The sequence below is a fragment of the Temnothorax americanus genome, unplaced genomic scaffold, assembly GCF_048541705.1.
Source record: "Temnothorax americanus isolate GAGA-0224 unplaced genomic scaffold, ASM4854170v1 Scaffold43, whole genome shotgun sequence".
Classification (NCBI taxonomy): domain Eukaryota; kingdom Metazoa; phylum Arthropoda; class Insecta; order Hymenoptera; family Formicidae; genus Temnothorax; species Temnothorax americanus.
The window spans coordinates 359,516-380,244 of NW_027509581.1; the positions used below are offsets into that span (position 1 = coordinate 359,516).

At 35.5% G+C, this 20,729-nt stretch overlaps 1 protein-coding gene across 2 annotated transcripts; it reads right to left on the reverse strand.

Moving 5' to 3' along the window:
- Positions 1-1,314: 1,314 nt before the first annotated feature.
- On the reverse strand, positions 1,315-20,725 carry Mas (trypsin-like serine protease domain-containing protein masquerade). 2 transcript variants are annotated; one of them, XM_077416380.1, is made up of 13 exons: positions 20,247-20,725; positions 19,288-19,864; positions 12,690-12,994; positions 10,295-10,328; positions 9,363-9,880; positions 8,670-8,852; positions 6,284-6,404; positions 6,035-6,211; positions 4,407-4,677; positions 4,021-4,298; positions 3,756-3,910; positions 3,448-3,600; positions 1,315-2,519 (listed from the first exon to the last, which is right to left on the reverse strand). In XM_077416380.1, the coding sequence occupies exons 2-13, from the start codon at positions 19,388-19,390 to the stop codon at positions 2,511-2,513; spliced, it is 2,307 nt and encodes a 768-aa protein (XP_077272506.1). In that variant the 5' UTR covers positions 19,391-19,864; positions 20,247-20,725; the 3' UTR covers positions 1,315-2,510. The 2 variants fall into 2 exon arrangements, with proteins under 2 accessions (XP_077272506.1, XP_077272505.1); XM_077416379.1 differs by having other exon boundaries at positions 1,315-3,600.
- Positions 20,726-20,729: the final 4 nt, after the last annotated feature.

The following is a 20,729-nucleotide window of genomic DNA, read 5'->3' on the forward strand; positions in this document are numbered from 1 at the left end:
ATATGACAGCATTTCAAAAATAGGCAAAATTTCTCTAAAACAGTGGTTTAGTTAGCAGCTCGCCGTGAAGCCGGACTTGAGTGTAAACCAATGACCAATTTTTTCCTTAAAAGTAGAGAGTTTACAGAAAAGAATGCGGCCTCAAACGAGTCTCTAAGTTATATAGAAGCTGAGATATAAATTTTTGAAAATGACTAAAAAATCGACTTTTTTTAAAATTCAAAAAAATCTCCAGCGGCCGGATTTGATCGAATTGGGCTCAAATTTTCAGGATTATCTCCTTTTCTAGTGTACTTTCGAGGAAAAAATCGGCATCAAAATCGGTGACCCACCCCCACAACCTTTGGTCGAAAAATAATGGATCTGCCCATATATATATAGATATATATATATATATATATATATATATATATATTCCTATTAGAGGAATTTTAAGACTAGTTGGAAGTTGCGCAGAATTTTTGGGAATTTTTTATAAATTTTTTTGTGAGGCAGTAGTAATATTTGACTCACAAAAGTGTAGTTAAAAACGCGTTTCAGACAATTCTGAATCGATTTAGATATACTTTTTTTACTAAAGCATGATGAAGATCTTGGCATAGCACACGACAATTGCGATGAATAGTGTGGGAAAGGCGAAAAAAATAGATTTATGAGGAAGTTTAATTCAATAAGTACATTTGATTATACTGAGCACAAAATAATAAAATTATAAATAATATGTTCTTAAACAAATGTACTTATTGAATTATATATATATATATATATATATATATAATATATATATAATTCAATAAGTACATTTGTTTAAGAACATATTATTTATAATTTTATTATTTTGTGCTCATATATATAATATATATATAATTCAATAAGTACATTTGTTTAAGAACATATTATTTATAATTTTATTATTTTGTGCTCAGTATAATCAAATGTACTTATTGAATTAAACTTCCTCATAAATCTATTTTTTTCGCCTTTCCCACACTATTCATCGCAATTGTCGTGTGCTATGCCAAGATCTTCATCATGCTTTAGTAAAAAAAGTATATCTAAATCGATTCAGAATTGTCTGAAACGCGTTTTTAACTACACTTTTGTGAGTCAAATATTACTACTGCCTCACAAAAAAATTTATAAAAAATTCCCAAAAATTCTGCGCAACTTCCAACTAGTCTTAAAATTCCTCTAATACTCCCTAGAATATTCCCTATAAATTTCAAAAAAATAAAAAATGGGGTTTTTAAGATATTAAAATTTTTGTGTTTTTTTACTTTATTAGTTTAAAATCATTATTATAAAAATTTGAGATAATTTTTTTTTAAACTATGATCTAAATAGCGTATTTTATGTTCAATAAATTTTTTTCTTAGACGTTGTCTAATAGGCGAAAAAATTCATTGAAAATTTTGCAGTCCTCATTTTGCGCAGGCTCTATTTCAGAAACGCTACATTTATTATAGAAACGATTTAACAGGGGTCTAATACTCGTAAAGACCTGTTAAAAAACGAGCGGCCATCAAAAATAAAAAAGTCGAAGTTTGACCCCTTGCGAATTGGCGTGGAATGCCCCATATATATATATATATATAACTATACATAGACTATATTAATTGTATAATCCAATTGTAATTTCACTTTTTGTGAAATAAAACAATGTAAAAGTTATATTTCTGATTATTTTTCAATTATTCTACTTATTTTTCTTATATAGTATTGTTATAGTATTATTATGGACAGAGATTAAACGAAAGAAAACATATAGGCATATTTTATATATAATTATAGTGTATGAAAAATTTTTCCTGAATAGACATGTTTATTAGGTAATTAAATAATTGAGAGTTCTGTTTTAAAATATTGTAACTCTATGCAATCATTTTAATATTAATTACAAAGTTCCTCATATAAGGACAGCGATCATTGGACAGTAGAAATTTTCGTCTGCAATAACTTACAAAGTGTACACATTTAATACACTTAATTACTAAGTTTGATATCAAGACGTACATCTATTTGCGCTTGGATTTGACAATAATGATCTTAAATACATATATAGCAAACAACTTACGAGTAACGCGATAATATACAAAGCACATGATGATTATATATTCAAGACTCCTCCGATGAGAAGAGAATATAAAAATTTGAAAATTCCAACGAAAAACATAAAGTCAATTACACGAGTGAATAAAGTTAAATACTAATATTTGCACGCGCAACTTACCACTATAATATTGTCCTACTTATAAAATATCCTTTTCAAAGAATTTCTATAAAGATATATTAACATCATCCATTTGAGAGATAATTGCGAACAGTGTCCACAAATGTTGGCTCATATATCTGCGTTACATATTTTAATATAAATAAATAGCACACACATATTTTTTCTTATTATTAATTAATCAACAATAATCGGCTCACCTATTTAAAAAGCATGTGTCACATAAAAAAATATCTTTGTCATCTAGAAACGATATATGTATACGCGCTTGATGGCACATTTAACGAAACTGCGGAAAAAGAAAAATATGTCAAAATATCGAATTAAGCACGTATGCTGTCGTTGAAACGCGACGATAATAGTTATTTGTGTAACAAGTGCGGGAAGGCGAGCATCTCAACTTCCCGCACTTGCTACACAAATAACTATTATAATTTTAAAAGATGAAATTGTCACATAATGAAGAAACGTAATTCACCGCATCTATGGTTCATCGTAAATCAAGTTAAAAAACACATCGTAAATTATTAAATATTTTCTAAAATTGTATAAAAATATTTTATGAAAAAAAGATTATTTTTGACACTGCAATGGCTTCATGTCTCTGACATGATTGTCTTTTTCGTTTTGCACAGACATAAGAAAGATAAACTCAGTATGGCCAGTATGTTTTATTGGATTAAAAATAACAGAAAAAGGAAGAAGAAGAAAGAGACAAAACATTACGTCTCTATCTTTATTTTTTCCAAATAATTTAAAGTTTAACGTTTCCTGTGAGGAAGACATGGAAGATGTGAGATATAAAAGACATAATAAATTAGTAAATAGAGTAACAAAGTATAAATAGATAAATACAAAATACAATTTATTTCATATCAATGCTCTTTTATATACGTACCAATTATTATTATCGTGCAGATAAGAAAAGGAAATAATCCAATTATTTCTTTCTTTCGTAATTGAAATATATAAGCTATAATATACATTTTAACGAGTGTGCTTGTAATGTCAATACGTATACGTATATGTATAGCCAATTCTGAGCTTATCTCTACATGTTTACGTCTTTTCACCTCTACTATATACGTAACATAGTGCACTATGAATCATCAAGCGCGTGAAGGTACTACAATGTTCCGTCAATCAATAAATAAACGTATATAGATTATAAATATATTTGATCGTAATATTCAAGAAATAAACTAGAGATTATTCACCGATATGATCTGATTTATCCAACCGATATATGAGGAGACCTTTACGTACACTCCCGGCACGTTTTGACGACCGCAGCCGAATCCCCAAGACACCAGACCAGCCAGTTCGTAGAAGCCGTCGTCTTGGCATACCAGAGGACCTCCACCATCGCCCTGAATGTCGACCAACGTAATTCATTAGTTTTTTGTCAAACAAAATATTTTTGGAGAAAGATCTTATGCCAAACGTTAGACAACTGTTAACACACGTTATTAAGTATGCATACGGCCAATATTTTTCTGGGCATCATAGAAGAGAGCGAGTATACCTGACACGCATCATTTCCCTGCTCGCCGCCAGCACAGAAACTGCTGGCTGGTAGAATGAAGATTTTCTCAGTCACGGCGTTCACTTTTCTTATGCATTCAGCATCGCTGACGATCGGTATCTCCGCTTCGCGTACTCGAAGGGGTATAGGACCGGCTGTGGAACAGTCATACGTTGTAGCGTAAACAGTCAAATACACATACTGATGTTCGTTCTTTGAAAAAAGGAATGCGTGATATCAACGGCATGTGAAGATATGGACTTACCTTCTCCCATGTATCCGTAACCAGTAACCGTACACCTTTTGCCAGCCGTATGACTGACACCCCGTGCCGGCAAGCAAACCAAACAAACTCCATCTTTCAACTCCGCTTGACCGTGAAGCTTCAGCAAAGCGATATCGTTATCGAGTGTCTGGCTGTTGTGATTGTGGTGGATGTACGTTGTCGCGACGCGCAAGGTCTGAGCACCCGGGCTTCCGTACTTACGGGTGAGATCGTGATCGCCTACCCTCACGTAGATCGCGTCGCCGGACCTCACAATGCTGGAAACAAGCGCTTTTTCAGATTTTCCTTAGCTCTCCGATTTGTTCCGCACGTGCGGAAGACTGTAAGCATTTACTGTAAGCACGCGACAGACAATATTTACTCACTTCGTGACGCAATGCGCGGCTGTGAGGACCCACTGCGTCCCTATCAGCGCTCCTCCACATAGGTACTGGTTGAGGGAGTTTATCAAAGCGACCTGCCAACACCACTCGTTAGCATCCGCGTCCTCACCACCTACCACACGCGCGACTCTCTCAGAGCTCCGTGCTTGAATCGGACCGCGTGAGGTTCCTTTCACGCCACAAACGTATTTACTGTATACCGGACTTCTGGTCGTGATGGTGGTGGTGGTGGTGGTGACCGTCGTCGTCTCATCTGTAAAATTGACAATCTTCTAACGTACACGGATCCTGGTCCACCGAGTAAATGATTTTTGCAATTCCTAATAGTTTTGCAATTCTGACTAGTTTTGTAGTCTCTATACACAAAGTAATGATAAATTTCTCAGGTAAATGTTGACAAAAGAGGGCCCAGCTCCGATGACCTTGATCTTGACAGAGTCAGAGTCAAAGCACATAACATGGCGTAGCAATATGCGACAGTCGTAGTCCTCGACCTGACAAATCAGGATACGTCAAAGCTTGTGCGTTACTTACGTCCACGACTATGACTGTCATATGTGCTTTAGCCCTCAAGATCATGACCTTGAACAACATTCAAAAGGTTTTAGCTGTAGCTCGTTCTATAATAAAAAATTATTAACAAAAAAAGTTTGAAAAATATAGAAGTTGTTTTGAGTATTGAAAGACATAAACGACCACGTAAACGACTAATATGTATATATGTGAAAATAAAGTATATACCTAGCTGTATGAAAAGTCATTTAAAGCAGTGAATTAATATATGTACAGTCTTTTATTGTTAAAGCAGAGAATAGTTGGCATAGAAAAGTATATAATATGTATACAATTTTACATACAATTTTATATACAATTTTATGTGTTAGAATGTTAGAAAGCATGAATACAAAGTATTTTTTGCTTTAACCATAATTGTATGATTATAACTGTAAATATTATTTATTGAATGTGTTGGCGGGAGAGGCTCCGCCCACACGTGTACGTGGAATGAGGTATATAAGGAAAAGTCATTTGCTAATATGTGTGTATAGACAATACATATGTAGGCGGAGGTGGGTGGGGATGGACCTCAGTTCGCGTTAAAAGTTGAAAACACCAACTGTACAATAATAGATCTCGTTTCGTCTTATAAGCAGGGGTAGGGTGGAGTGGAGTGGATCTCGCTTTGCGTGGAGAATGTAATGCTGTCCAGAGAACCATCCAAGCGAAGCTAGGTCCATCCCACCCCACCCCACAGCTCCTGCTTACAGAGCGAAACAAGGTCTATCGTTGTACGGTTCGGGTTTTCAACTTTCCATACGAACCGAGATCTACCCACTCCTGCCTGCGGGAAAAGGGCTACTGCTCCTCCTCCACCCACATGTGTACTGTCTAAACACACATATCAACAAATTACTTCTTTTAGTACTGACACAAACTGTTATATTTCTTAAACTTTTTTTTATTAATAACTTTTTAATAAATAGCGGGCGACGGCTAAAACCTTCTGAAGGTTATTCAGGAAGCCTCTATAATATATGTCAAGGCCAAGGTCATCGGAGCTGAGTCTCCTTTTGTCAACATTCACCATTTCTCAATTCCCAGACACTTACATGACGTAGGGAGCGGGGTGGTGTAAGGTCGCGAGGTAACATGGAACGTGTCGTTTCTGTTGGTCAGAACCGGCTCCGTAGAATTTCCACCGTGGAATTCCCTTATCAGAGATTTCGGCGCGCAGCATTGGTGTCCCTGTTTCTTGCACTTGAACAAGCTCGTCAGCTCGGCGTTTCCTGCGAACGTGTTGAATAAACATGAGACACCGTCTGCGCGAGGCGCGCATTCCTCGCGCGACCACTACTTACTGAAACAGGTGAACGACAAGTAGGATACGATGCAGGAACCGGGACAGTCCGGACGTGGATCCGGCGGTGACGATACTGTCGTCGACGGTCGCGGCGTGGGTCTCGGCCTTGGTCTCGGCGTCTGGAATGTCGTAGCGATAAGATTAAGTATTTTACAATATTTTAGATTCAAATGTTGGCATAGTTTCAAACTCTCTATACTTATTTGAAAAATAAAAACAGTACTTTCAAGTAGACTCGAACCTAAAAATAAGTTAAAACTCTCTATGAGTAGTGATGAATGACTCAAAAAACGAGATTTTTTTCAGAGTGGACTCAAGCCTAGATCAAATATATTCAAATCTTTTATGAAGTACTTTACTAGAAATTTTATATGTTCCTTAAAATTTAAATGTTTGTATATAAACTGACAATTATTTTAATATATATTATTAATTTCTTGATAATTACAATTAAAAGGGGATCCTAAAGCCGTCTGTAATATCCGCTTTTTTTCTTAGCACTAATCTTTTAATTGGCTTTATAGAAATGCAAAATTCTTGTCTAGAATTAAAGTACGCATCAAAATCTAGGTCATGGTGGTCGAATTTATATCAAAAACAAAAAAAAATTAATATTTTTGTAAATTTTTTGTAAAAGTGACGACAATATTTGCTTTGTACAAAAATTCCACAATAAATATCCACAAAAGTTAGACCGGCATGACCTAGGGACAACATATGTAGAAACAATATTGTGTAAATAGAACTAAGATTCAACGCCTAGAAAAAAAGATTAGTTTAAATAAACTTTTATATGTGCAAAAGCACATTCAGGTTGATATTGCGTGTAGCGAGAGATGGCGCAGCAATCGAAATAAGGACAGATGCCTCTCGTTAGACAAGAACAGATATAGATATATGAAATAGAAAACAGGATTAGAAATGTTGACATTATACCTTCGAAGTCGCGCAATGTCAATAATTTCGATTATTTTCCACCGGCCTATATCTGTCCTTGTATAGCCAAGGATATAAACAAGGATAGACAAGGTATAACATGTTATGATGAGTTGACAGCTCGTCTAAAACTTGAGACGCCATATTGAGATAAAAGTAGGTAAGGAGTGTCGGAGAGCTGACGACACTTTTTGGCCATGTGATTTTGTAAAATATGATTTTCCGTTTTAACCTGCGTTTTAACGACTTTCTTTCGATAATCCGAACACCTGGCTGGCCGTACCTGGGGGGTTTAGAAGTACGCAAGTGAGAAAAAAAAACGGATTCTCAAATCATAGTATACTTTTAATTTTGATCGGATATTGATAATTGATCACTCAGGAACTTGCAAATAAATTGCCAGTTCGATTGCTCAGGGGAAATAGTCGCCAGGCTTAATTATAAATCATTAAAAATAATTATTTTCAAGTCATACTATAAAAGCTGGGTTTTTTTTAGTAACAAGTATAGTGCTAATAACACATGCTACCAAAAAAAAGCCAAATGAAAATTTTGGTGGCAACATCTCTAAAAAAAATTATTGAAAATGCACAAAGCCGGCGCGTGGCAGAGGGGTCTGACGATGGCCTCATTGTTTTTAACGTCCATGAGTTTTTAAAAACGTGTATTATTAACTATCATTATCGTAACAATTTATGAAAAGATTGATAAACAATAAATAATGTGTAAAAATAAAAAAAAATGGCTTTGCTTTTAGACCATGGAGAAGCATTTTCAATTCTGTCAAATTAATGCGACGAAAGACTGAGACTACGAAAATGGTAATTTTGTGGTTAAAACAAACGACTCCACAGCATCCTCTTAAAATTAAAAATATAATAAAAATTTTAAATATAATAAAGATTTTAAGTAACACTTTGATCCTATATTTTTAACCATATTTTTAACCATATATATTATATATATATATATATATATATATATATATACACATTTATACATTCTTTAAACTAATTTTATTCTTAGAGTACTTCTTGTTTAGATCCTCACGATCTCAAAAGATTTAATTGATTCCTTACGATAGAAACTATTTAGAAGTATATTTCAAATTCTGCAGATATATACTCATTCTGAAATTCGAAACTAACCAGTCGGAATCGATTACTTCGCAAGTATATTATGAAATATTATTATACTTCTTATGAATATTATTGAAACCCTAGAAAATAAAACTTTATTATTGGATTTGACTCGGATTTTTAAATTGAACTTGATTCCATCGCTAATCATAAGAAGATTACAAAATATAAACATTACAGAAAATCATAAATAGATTAAATATTGTTTTTTTAGTTTTTTACATATATACATATATTTTCACGAGATTTTTTCGCGTTATCCTTACAAAATGACCGACAAATCTCGGTATCAAATAATGAATTACTGACCTGTGGCGGACTTTTTGTATTATCACAGCAGATGGAGCCGGACTGGCAAGTCGACGTTTTCGCTATAATCACATTCGGTCGCTCGCAGAAAGCTGCCATGAGAGTCAACAGGCAAAAACCAGGGCACGGCGGTAGCTTCGGTTGAGCAGCTTTCGTGGATGGCCGAATCGTCGTTGTCGTTTCCTAATTAACCAAAACGATACTTACGCTGCTGCGAACAATTATGGGGCAATCTCGCCAAATTACAGTATCGCTTTCTTGAATTCATATAACACACTTTTCAGAATTTCTACATAAATTTCAGAATTTTTCACAATTTCTATATAATTTTATAACTTTTTAGACCCAGATGTTTTATTTACGAATTGGAACACTTTTTAGAAATGCTGAAAAAGTGTACATTCTTTCTAAAATTCTTTATATACGCAAATTCTGAAATATTCTAAAATTTTTCCTTCTATAATTTCCAGAAGAAAACAAAATCTGAATAAATGTGAGGTACTTTTTTAGAAATCTTCATAAATTTAAGATATGAACAATTTTTAAAAACATTAAGATATTATGAGAATTTTTTCACCGGGATTATAATCCTCTAAACAGCTTCAAGATAATCCTTTCGAAGCAAATCGACGCATTCACAAACGACAACATATCTTACATTAAAGCGAACGATTAAATATTAAATCTCATTACCAATTTTTGCGATAGCGGTTCGGTGATACAGCAAACCGTCAACACGGAGTCGTCGGGGGGACAATCCGCGTCGACGTCGATATTCTCGCAGAAGAGGGCGGGTAGACCGCTCGTGCATTTTCCTTTGCACGGTTTGAACGGCACCGGCTTCGGCCTCATCATCGTCGTTGCCGTTGATGGCTGCCTAGTAGCAGCCATCATTGTGGACGTCGTCGTCGTCATGGTCGTCATCGTCGTCGCAACCGCGGTGGCAGTTGCAGAAACGCTCGTCGACGTATTCGGCCGCGTCGTCGTCAACGGGAACGAAACCTTACTGGAGGCTCCGCCACCATTCTTCTCGTCATAACGGGAGGAGTTCAGGCGGTCGATCACCAGGAGCTCGGGTGGTGGAGAGTCCCCGAAGGCGTCCCTGGATACGCAGCACTTGTAGCCCGGCTTGCAGAGGGTATCTATCACCAGCACGGCATCGCAATAATCGGCGATTCTCGCAGCCATACAAATGCCCGAACAAGCTTTCGCTGAAAATGACCGTTACTGTTTCAACTTGGCTAATATATAGTTAAACATGCACGAAGTATACATTGTACCGACTTCTATTTTGACAATATGATATTAATTATAGCAGAATATTCTTTATAATTGCAAGCAACAATGAGATAAATAGATACTTATTTTATGTTTATTATAGTTATGCCTCATAAGGGTAAGTTTTTCTCTAATTACTGACAGTTTAAACTTTGCATGTCAAATCAATTTGTATCTCTCAAACACTTTGACTGACAGATTTGTGATTTTCATCAGCGAGAAGATAAAGAAAAAAAGATTTGAACTACAAACTAATAAACAATGTTAATAATTAAAACGATGATACGACTAAAAGAAGCAAGTGTACTACAATGAAGAAATATATTTTACACAAAACATTTACATACTTAATGACTTGTCGCTCGTCTCGTTGTAGCTTTCCTGTAAAACAAAAAATATATATAAACTTAATTTTTAATGCTAATATAACAATTAAACGAGGAAAACATATTGTCATTGATTGAAAACTTCTGTTTCGATTTGACAAGAAAGCAGAAGGATGATTATCTTGATTTATACAAAGAATTTTTATAGTCACGATCTGGTTTATAATTCAAAATAATTCTTTTCTCGACCCGCTGTAGATCTATCTCAACAATAATATATGTAGATATATTAAATATACTAATATATGCAATGGGTTGTTTTATGATTATATAAAGTTATTCATCATAAGGGTAAGTTTTCCTCTAACAAAGTAACACTTCCCAAGTAATACACGCCGATTTTTTTCATCTTTTGGGGTGTGATTGGCACCGTAGGGAGTAGTGAAGTGCATCGAATGGTAGATCTTTGGAAATGATACCTCTCACCTCTCATACTCCACCCTATCTCGCCTTCAAGTGGTGGTGCTGTTAACCCCCGTTGGAGCCAGGGTAAACAACCCCTAGGGAAGACGGAGAAACGAAAGAGAAGGGAACTGGTCCTCCGGGTTGGGGGTTGGGCGGTGAGGCTAACAACCCCACCTCGGAAAAACCTCTCTTTACGAAACCCTCAGAGATGCCTCGGAATGACGGATTTACTGGTGACGGACACAGCGAAAACTTAAGGACCCGAAAACGGAATATGGTATTGACCTTGGCGACGTGGAATGTAAGAACCATGCTACAGGCAGGAAAAATGATGGAGGTTGCTGAAGAAGTACTGAGATACGGGATGGACGTAGTGGCACTACAAGGGAAGGGTAACGGAAAGATAGACAAAAAAAAATACTCCATGTTCTATAGCGGATCCGAAACAAGATCGGGACAACGTGGAACAGGCTTCATAATTAACTCCAAAATAAAGAAAAGTTACCTTGGATTTGAACCACTAGGAGAAAGAATGTGCAAACTAAGACTTAAGAGTTAGAAACCTCTCCGCTTTAGAAACCTATCCATTATCTCGGCTTATGCGCCTACAGAAGATGCCAATGAGGAGGAGAAAAACGCTTTCTATGACGAACTGGATAGGGAATGCAGCAAGATACCTAAATATGATGTGTTGATTCTTCTTGGAGATTTCAATGCAAAAATAAGTAGAGAAAATTTTTTACAGCATGTATAGCTGGAAAACACTTCTTACATGCTAATACAAATATAAACGGTAAGATGCTAGCCCAGCTAGCAGAAAGCAATTATTTGATAATCAAAAGCACTTGTTTCGAAAAGAAAAACATATACAAAGGAACGTAGAAAATGCCAGGTACTGGAGTAATCAATCAGATTAATCATGTCCTGGTGTCAAGAAGACATGCATCATCGATTATCGATGTGAGGTCAGCAAGAGGCCCAAACTGTGACTCAGACCACTATTTAGTAAAGGCTCGACTCAAACCACTATTTAGTAAAGGCTCGACTCAGAGAGAGATTGTCGAATGTTGAATGTGGTAAAGGACTCAAGAACACATTGGGACATAGAAAAGTGACAGAGGCAACCAGAGATTCTCAACCACTATCAGGATACGTTAAACGGGAAACTAGAAGAAGGACATGAAGATCTGACGGAGAACAATACGGTGAAGAGAAAATGGGATAAAATAAAGAAAGCTATTAAGGAGACCGCCAGAGAGACTATAGGAGAGAAGAAGAGAACGAGGAATGACGAGTGGTTTGATGATGAGTGCAGAGCAGAACAAGATATATATATATATCTTGTTTTCTAGCAATAACTTTCTAGAGTAGTTTTCAGCCCAACTTAAAAGGAGTACAAATAAGTTTCCGCCGTTTTTTATCAAAAAAAAAATCATTCCCAACGATTTTAAACGATGTGAAATTGCTTGTTGAGTCACTCCTAATGTAAGTGTAAGTTCTTTTTGCGTTTGGCACGAATCTTCCTCCAATAATGCTTCCAATTCCGTGTCTTCGTACACTTTCGGCCTTCCGCTACGTTCTTTGTCCTCGACGTCAAAATCACCGTTCTTAAACTTTTGAAACCACTCACGACAACTTCTATGCTTCTACAAGCAATCAATGCGCCTCAGCTGCAGATTTCTTCAAATTAAAGAAATAAATCAAAAGTTCCCGCAAATGACGCTTATTCGGCTCAAAATTCGACATTTTCGCACGAAAAGAATTATGTGATGCCGATACAGTCCGATACTATGTCAAGTTTATGGTGTTGCCAGATGTCCAACCTTACGATATAACACTTTACATCTGATAATTTCAACCATAACCTCCTGGTGGGGCCATCTATTGTAAAACGGCGGAGACTTATTTGTACACCTATTATTTTTTCTAATACCAAATCTGCTGAACGTACCGGTGTAGTTTTTGCCGAAGAGATAGAAGTCGACGTGCTGAGCATCGTTGTAGTTGTCGCGGGCGTCGTAGAAATCATCGTGGTCTTGACGACCGTCGTGGACGTGGTCGAAGTGGGCTCCTCGTCGTCGATCGCGTTTTCGGACGAGGTACTATTTATCGGATCCTGCAGGCAGCATCGCATACTCGCCGCAGGACATTGCACGTCCTCAAGGACATCGTCGCATATTATCGACGCCCACGCGTGCACGCATACTCCCGGACAGTCAGCAATCTTCGCCGTGCTCGTTAAAGAATTCAAGAAGCCTGCGTACATAAATCATTCCTATGTATATCTCGATCTATCATGACAAATTAAAATTGGCGTAATTTAAATTTAATACGATATCATATATTTTCTCTATCTACGATACGAATATATATGTATATTTCTCAAAGTTGCATTACTTTATCAATTATAAAAAAAGAAGAAATAGAAGTATTAGGGAGAGATTCGTTATAAGAGCTATGAAGGTACAAGTGTTGGCGGTGATCGGAATTATAACGGTCCCAAATTCTGAGTCAGTTAAACCCCGATCCTAAGGAAAGAAAGAAGGGAAATTTAATCGATTCAAGTATGCCGAGAGACGCGGGTTGGGACAAGGCCCGGTGCGTCGACCGCGGAGGTGTTACCTCACAATCTCGCGGCAGCGAGATTAGAGGAAAGCCTCTTACAAAATTACAACTGTCACCGCTGTTGCTGACATCATTAATTGTAACTGTATATCGCTTAGGGTGACGCAGTAGGGGCATCGTCAGCGAACAGCAGAAATTCCTGCATACATAATTTTACCGGCGAGACCACCTTTACGAAAGTGGTCAAGGATGACCGAGCTTGATCTTAACAGACGTGGGAAGCAAGCTAATGACCTGGGTACCACTTCGCTGTTATCGAAGACCTCTCCGGCGGAACCGGAGAGTTTACATCAGATTATATTCTATTTTTCTATTATATTCCATGAGATCGATATAATGTAAAAAAATAGTTGGTAATTTTTAGAAAGGTGAGAAATTTGAAACAATATAATGTAAAGTCAATTCCAAATTTCCATAAAATTAGAAGAAAAATTTAATGGTTTTATATAAAAAAAAAAAGAGACTCGCGATCTTCTAATAATACTCATGATTTATAGAAATAAGAATTATATTAGTCTTTCTATACATTTTTAAGATCAGACATTTTTTTAACGTATACAATTGTTTTTACCCACATCTTTAATATAGCGAAGAAAACCGAGACATTTTTCCTAACTAATTAACTATAATATAATGTCTCGGTTTTCTTCGCTATATTAAAGATATGGATAAGAACAATTGTATACGTTAAAAAAATGTCTAATCTTAAAAATGTATAGAAAGACTAATATAATTCTTATTTCCATAAATCATATAAGTATTATTAGAGGATCGCGAGTGTCTCTCTTTTTTAGATATAAAACCATTAAATTTTTCTTCTAATTTTATGGAAATTTGGAATTGACTTTACATTATATTGTTTCAAATTTCTCACCTTTCTAAAAATTACCAACCATTTTTTTTCCTTTTTAAATTATATTCCTTTAGATCGACGCTAATTAATCTTTCTCATTCTTTAATATATAAATCATTCCAATTGGCATTAAATTAATTATTACCTTTGGTGAAAAAATTCTCACAATATCTTAAAAGAATACTTTTTAAGAATTTTTCATACCTTTTTATAAAGATATCTAAAAAAATATTTTTAACTTTTCTTTAAATTTTATATAAGTTTTCTTTAGATTTTCTTATAGAATGAGAAATCTTAGAATTCACGCCGCGAATATAAAGAAGCGTTCCAATACGTATAAAAAATTTTACAAAATTTTCTAAAACATTATAATATTAAAATTATTATAGAACTGAAAAATTCTAAAGTTTAGGCATATAGAAGTTCTAAACAATTGTGTAAAGAATTCTAAGATAAATTTTCACCAAGGCATTTATTTAATTCTCCTACATTTATAATATTGACCGCTATTATATATACGCTAAGTACATATACATATATATATATATATATATATATATATAATTATTTTACGCGCTTGCAACTTTCGAAATCAATCGCATCCAATTCAACGAGCGCACAGGGAGGAGTGGGAGGAGTCTGATGACTAAATCGTGCGGGTGTTTCGCACCGCCGCGGTGCCGTGTGTTAACGATGGCGTCGATTATGGATGAAAGTTTAAGCGAAATATCGCAATTCGTCACGCCGGGTCCCGCCAAGAAATTCGCACGATGATATACTCGACTCCCCCGGCTGGTTTCACTTTGGCAGGCATACTTAACGGACCAAACAAACATAACGGTAGTTAATGAGCGGCTCGACTCAGGCCGCGTATATAGCTGTCTTCGGCGTCGCACGTGTTTCATTTAACACTGCAATTCGATTTCGGATTCGTTGAATGATTACGCAGTAAAGTCCATGAACGCAAATACCGATTCCATGAGCTACAGTCTTAGAAGACACTTTTATTATAATATATATCAATGAGACACTAAGAAACATTCGTTTTAGTTTACACGTTTATCCTATTATCCATAATTAATAACTTTTGAGAATTTCTGCAAAAATAAAATAAATAAAAAGAAAAAATAGAATAAAAAGGTACTGGTACCCTGGTAAAATACTTTTCATATAACAAATATAATATATTACATATATTTTTATATAAAAATTGACATATTATATATTATAAATATATACCTACAATATATATATCAATATACATTTTTCCTCTTGTATAATTCTTTTTTCGTATACATAAGGAAAAATAATAAAAATTAAAAAATAATTAAAAGAATAATTTTTGCATCGTTTTTCTATATATATATAAAGAATAAAGTATAAAGAAATTAAAAAATGCTCATATTTAATCATATCTAAATGTAATAATTGCATGTAAAATATGATTATATGTGATTATATATATACAGAATATTGTATAATCTAATCACAATTTTTGTAAAAAATTTTGTAAACTTTTTGTAAAAAAACAATGCAAAAGTTATTTTTTTAGTTATTTTTTGTTTATTCTTCTTATTATTTTTCTTATATATGCGGACAGAGCTATTATACAAAAGAAAGAAAACATATATGGACATATTATGTACAATAATTATATACATTTATATGTTTTTATGTACCTAAACAATTTTTTACCGGGGCTGCGAAGAAACAAAAAAAGATTACTCACTTCGTTTTCGTTTTCCAAACAACAGTTATAAAGAAACAGAATTCTGTGTGATTGTCCGCAGGTCTTAAATAAAAAAAGATACTATTATTTTTAAGAGAGACTCATTCAATGTTAAATAATTGAGTCTCAAACTAAAAATCAAAAAACATACCTGTGAAACGTATATATAAAACATAAAAATATATATATATATAGTATATAGAATAAGGTACAGTATTTCTATTGCGTTTTTTATTGAAAGTGGGTAATATCAGAATTGAATAATATTTATATCTACAAAATATCCAATGTTTTATGACCAGTTGGTATATGTATGTACTGACTGTTAATTAAAATAATCTGAAAAAGTCTAAAATAAAGAAATATGCAAAGAAAATTAAAAAGAAGTACATGCGGCATGTAGGCTTTTACGAAAAAAAGCTTGCCTCTAAATAAATTTATTATTTATATCCATGTTATAATTCGTCATTATTACTTCATAAAAATATATAATTTATTTCGTGCAAAAATTTTATTAAAAATATATGCAAATAAAATGTAGGTAAATTTAGGTTTTGACTGATTTTTTACGAATTTGGAAATACTGGTGTACTATATTAAGTCAAGATTCTGTCATTACTAGTCCGTAAAATTACGTTGTATTTTCAACGTCACGCGCGAGCTTAATTAGGAACGCGCGTCTTAATTAGGATCGGTTTCTGCAATGTTCGGTAAATCTTTTGCTTGCCGTATTTCACACAGGAAATCCGTACACTTTTAAGACATTGATTTTCCCTTACTTTAAGGTGGCCGATTGCACGATGGTGTGATTCAATCTTTCACGTAATTCAATTAATTCTGCTTGATTCAAAAAGTTCTTACATCATGCATTTTTAACGATAAATCTTTGATCATAATTTCGTGCCTTCGCAATTAATACTTGAAGAATAAATAATAAAATTTAGTGGCCTTTAAGAATCCTCCAATGAGACGTAAAATTATTCGATATTTTGATAAACTCAAAGCGATACAATCAATTAGAGAGAAAAATCCCATTTATACAGTCTGGACTGGATTTTTTTTTTTTTTATAGCTTAATAATAATATTGTGTAAATTTCATATACTTTTTTTTAAAGTAAACTGCGCGCCGAGTTTTTGTCGATCTTTAAAACATCTTTATCAAATCACAAGATGCTTATTAGCATCAATTTAAATCGATTATCGATTTAAGTATGTGGATTTACTGTTCCAACCAGGAGCTGTTTTAAACGCCGCTAAAAAATTGGCGCGCAGTTTACTGAGTTTGGAAAAAGTATATAAAATTCACACAATATTATTATTATAGGCTATCAAAAGATCCAGTCCGGACCATAAATAGCGTTTTTCTCTCTAACTAACTGTATAATGTATATCATAACGGTCGTGTTTCAAAGTAATACATTGCGTTTATGAGAATCAGGACTTTCGATACAGTATAGTACCTTAGAAAACATTACAATGTATCGCCTTCCTGTCCGAAGTAAAGAAGGCAATGACTAATTTTGCTTATTGTAATAATAACGGTAGCAAAAAATCAGGCTGACCGGAAGTCCGCCTCTGCAAATAATAAACAAATTGAGTAAAAAGATAATGTCAGCCTAGAACGTGGAACGAAGAGGAGTGCATCGCTTCCTAGTTTTTAAGCTCACAAGCGGCCTTGTTACTTGTTACCGCCAGTGAATCGACCATCATCCGCATAGCGCTATACGCAACTCCTAAAAGTAGAACAGTCGCATCCTTCCAGATTCTACCTATAAAAGCGTGCGCCGCATACAGTCGGCGCACGCGAATTTCTATTTCTCGAAGCCGCTACCGGGTAACTTTTTGTCGGCCGTATATTACGTGCGTCGCATACGCAAAAATCACGCCGCTCATCACGAGCCGCCAGGAAAGAGACAAAATTGGTTCAATACAGACACAGTTCTGACCTAAACACTCTATAAACACCCATCTCAATTAACTAACGATATGGTATTACTTGCACGTTCGTATATTGTACAAGTATTGTATATCAAATAATACCGAATATATATATTTAGGCCATTCCAGAAACTTGCATCATATGTTGATCGTTTAATAATAAATAACTGACACAATTAAAGTTCATAATTATTTCGGTAATTATGCAGTATAGGGGAGGCACCTCAGATGACCTTGACCTTGACATATGTTGTCAAGGTTACCCTCCTGAGTGACCTTCAGAAGGTTTTAACCGTCGCTCGTTTTTTATTAAAAAGTTATAAACAAAAAAAGTTTCGAAAATATAGCAGTTATTTTAAGTACTGAGAAGCATAAACGACTAATATTACGTTTTTCTTTAAAGCAGAGAATACTTTATTTGGCGAGAAAGTCGCTGCTTTACCAAAACACAACATTTAAAGCAGTAAATCGTACCTATGTAGGTTAGTGACGCGCTTTAAAAGTATTTAAGTGTTTAAAGCGCGTCAACTAACCTATATATGCACCTATATATATGCTATATTTTCCAAACTTTTTTGTTAATAACTTTTTAACGAATAGCGAGCGACGGCTAAAACCTTCTGAAGGTCACTCGGGGTCATGACCTTGATAACATATATCAAGGTCATTGAAATCGGTGAGGTCGTCAAACTTTTTTTTGTTAATAACTTTTTAATAAAAAACGAGCGACGGCTAAAACCTTCTGAAGGTCACTCAGGAGGGTGACCTTGACAACATATGTCAAGGTCAAGGTCATCGGAGGTCCCTCCCCTATACTGCATAATTACCGATTATTTCTTTTTCGTGTAAATTTAGGAGAATAACTTTTTTAGGAATGCTATAAGACAATTTTACATAAATGTAACAATGAAAAGATATACTTACGGATGTATATATAAGCGAATAATGAAATATCTGTATGATTATCACATTCCTTTTTGGGGACGGTGCATTTTATTAAACGTAACAGTCGTAAGCTTTCATAAGCTGAACATCAATTTTGCTCCCATCTCCCATCTTTCAGTCATTCACGGTATATGAAGTTGTAAAAAATCATAAACTTATACGCGGTAAAACTTTTCAGGAAGCTCCCATCTCATCTCTTCATCAATTTCGCGTTGCCAATACTATCCTTTTGATTATTATATTATAGTATTCTTTTCTACGAGTATTGGTTTTATTAAATCTCTCCAGTAATACATCAAACAAGTTTTTCAACGACATGGATCGATAGAAAACCGATCCAAATCATGAACTTTATCATTCTCTGACAAATGTCTTCCTCTACAAACTTTGAATGAGGATGTCACAGTATCATTGCCTCCCACGCAATGTCTCAGTCAGTTGCGAATCGCGATTCTTACCTGACAGGAAGGTACTAGCCAAGGAATCATCATCCTGCCCGCCAACTAACCCGATGAGCGAGAGCAAAAGGACGATGCCCCCGGGGGCAGCTCTCAATATCATCTTCAGCCTCCCTCTAATAGCCGTCTCCGTTTGTTTCTTCGATCGGGAGAAACAATGAAAAAAGAAAGAGAAAAAAAAGAGAGAAAGAAAGAAGGAAATTGTCTAAAAGAGGTGCACTGTCTTATTCGCGTGGTCTCGATCACGTGCGTGTCAAACTGCCTCTCTTCACCGTCGGGAGAGTTCAACGACGTTCACAATGTTGCGTTGTACGAACCCACATCGCCTGCCTCGGCTCGTTTGACGGGCACTAACTGGGTAGAGATCAGGGCCTACTTGTGGGTCAGGGTGTGCGGATCCCCACCTCCATGCGGTGGCGGCCCGAGAACTCCGAGAAGGTGAGAGAAACAAAGAGGAAGAAAAAGAAAGAAGGAAACGAGACGAGATGACGGTCGACCGGCTTTGTGAACGTTATTCGGAGGGGATAGGGTTGTTGTTGACAGGGGCGGTGCTAGCTACTTCTTGCTTTCTTCGTTCCTACAAAACACGGGTGAAATCAGCAATTTAGATTATTGCACGGAATAAATAACGCCTACGAAGAAAAAATTTAATCAATATCTTAATTAATCTAATCAATTAGTACACTATTTACAAAATTCTAAAGTGTACTTGGAAAATACATATTAAGAAATGTCATTTTGAAAGCAATACCGATTGCGCCTGCCTTATTCGCGATATGTAAGACGTCCTTTTTAAAATTTCCATCCCTGTAATAAATAATTTTATTCACGACTCGAGTCAGAAGAGTTTAAGATGGATATCTAATCGGGCAATCCGTCCCTGCTCTCTTCTGTATGCATTATTCGTTTCTTCCTCGATAACTGATCATCTAGGTATCTCTCTTGGATGCGCTACGTACTCGGCATAGTCTCGGTCCATGCTCGTCTTCTCCTCTGATCCTCACGCTCTCCTCCGCGCGGCCGGATCTCACTCTTTTTTCTATTTTCCTCCAGTTTTACGCTCTTCTTCCTCTTTCCCTCTCCGTCCTGTTCTCCTTTCTAGCTGCTCTTCCGTCGCGTTTCCCTCTTTCCTTTTCATACACGTGCACCATGTGCGCTTGTAATACGTATACAAGCTGCGCATGCACGGGTATGTGTACGCACGTATACGACGCGTATGCGTGTGTGCCCGTGTGCGACTAGCGGTACTTCACCCGTAAATGTACGAGATACCGTACGATATTTTCCTCCAGAATTGATCGCACTTTGCACACAAGGTGGCATCGTCCCACGACTATAGCATAAATTCCTGATAGAATCCCATAAGAACTGTCTGGACGTAATGACTGTTAAATTAACGAACGTAAAATGTATCGCACTACATGTCGATTCACGCCTATGCT

Excerpts from the sequence above, each read along its gene's own strand:
- Mas (XM_077416379.1), bottom strand. The coding sequence starts at position 19,390 with ATGATATTGAGAGCTGCCCCCGGGGGCATCGTCCTTTTGCTCTCGCTC. Across the intron at positions 8,853-9,362 it reads AACCGCTATCGCAAAAATTG|GAAACGACAACGACGATTCG; the intron begins GTAATGAGATTT and ends TTGGTTAATTAG. Across the intron at positions 3,911-4,020 it reads TTACGGATACATGGGAGAAG|CCGGTCCTATACCCCTTCGA; the intron begins GTAAGTCCATAT and ends ACTGTTCCACAG.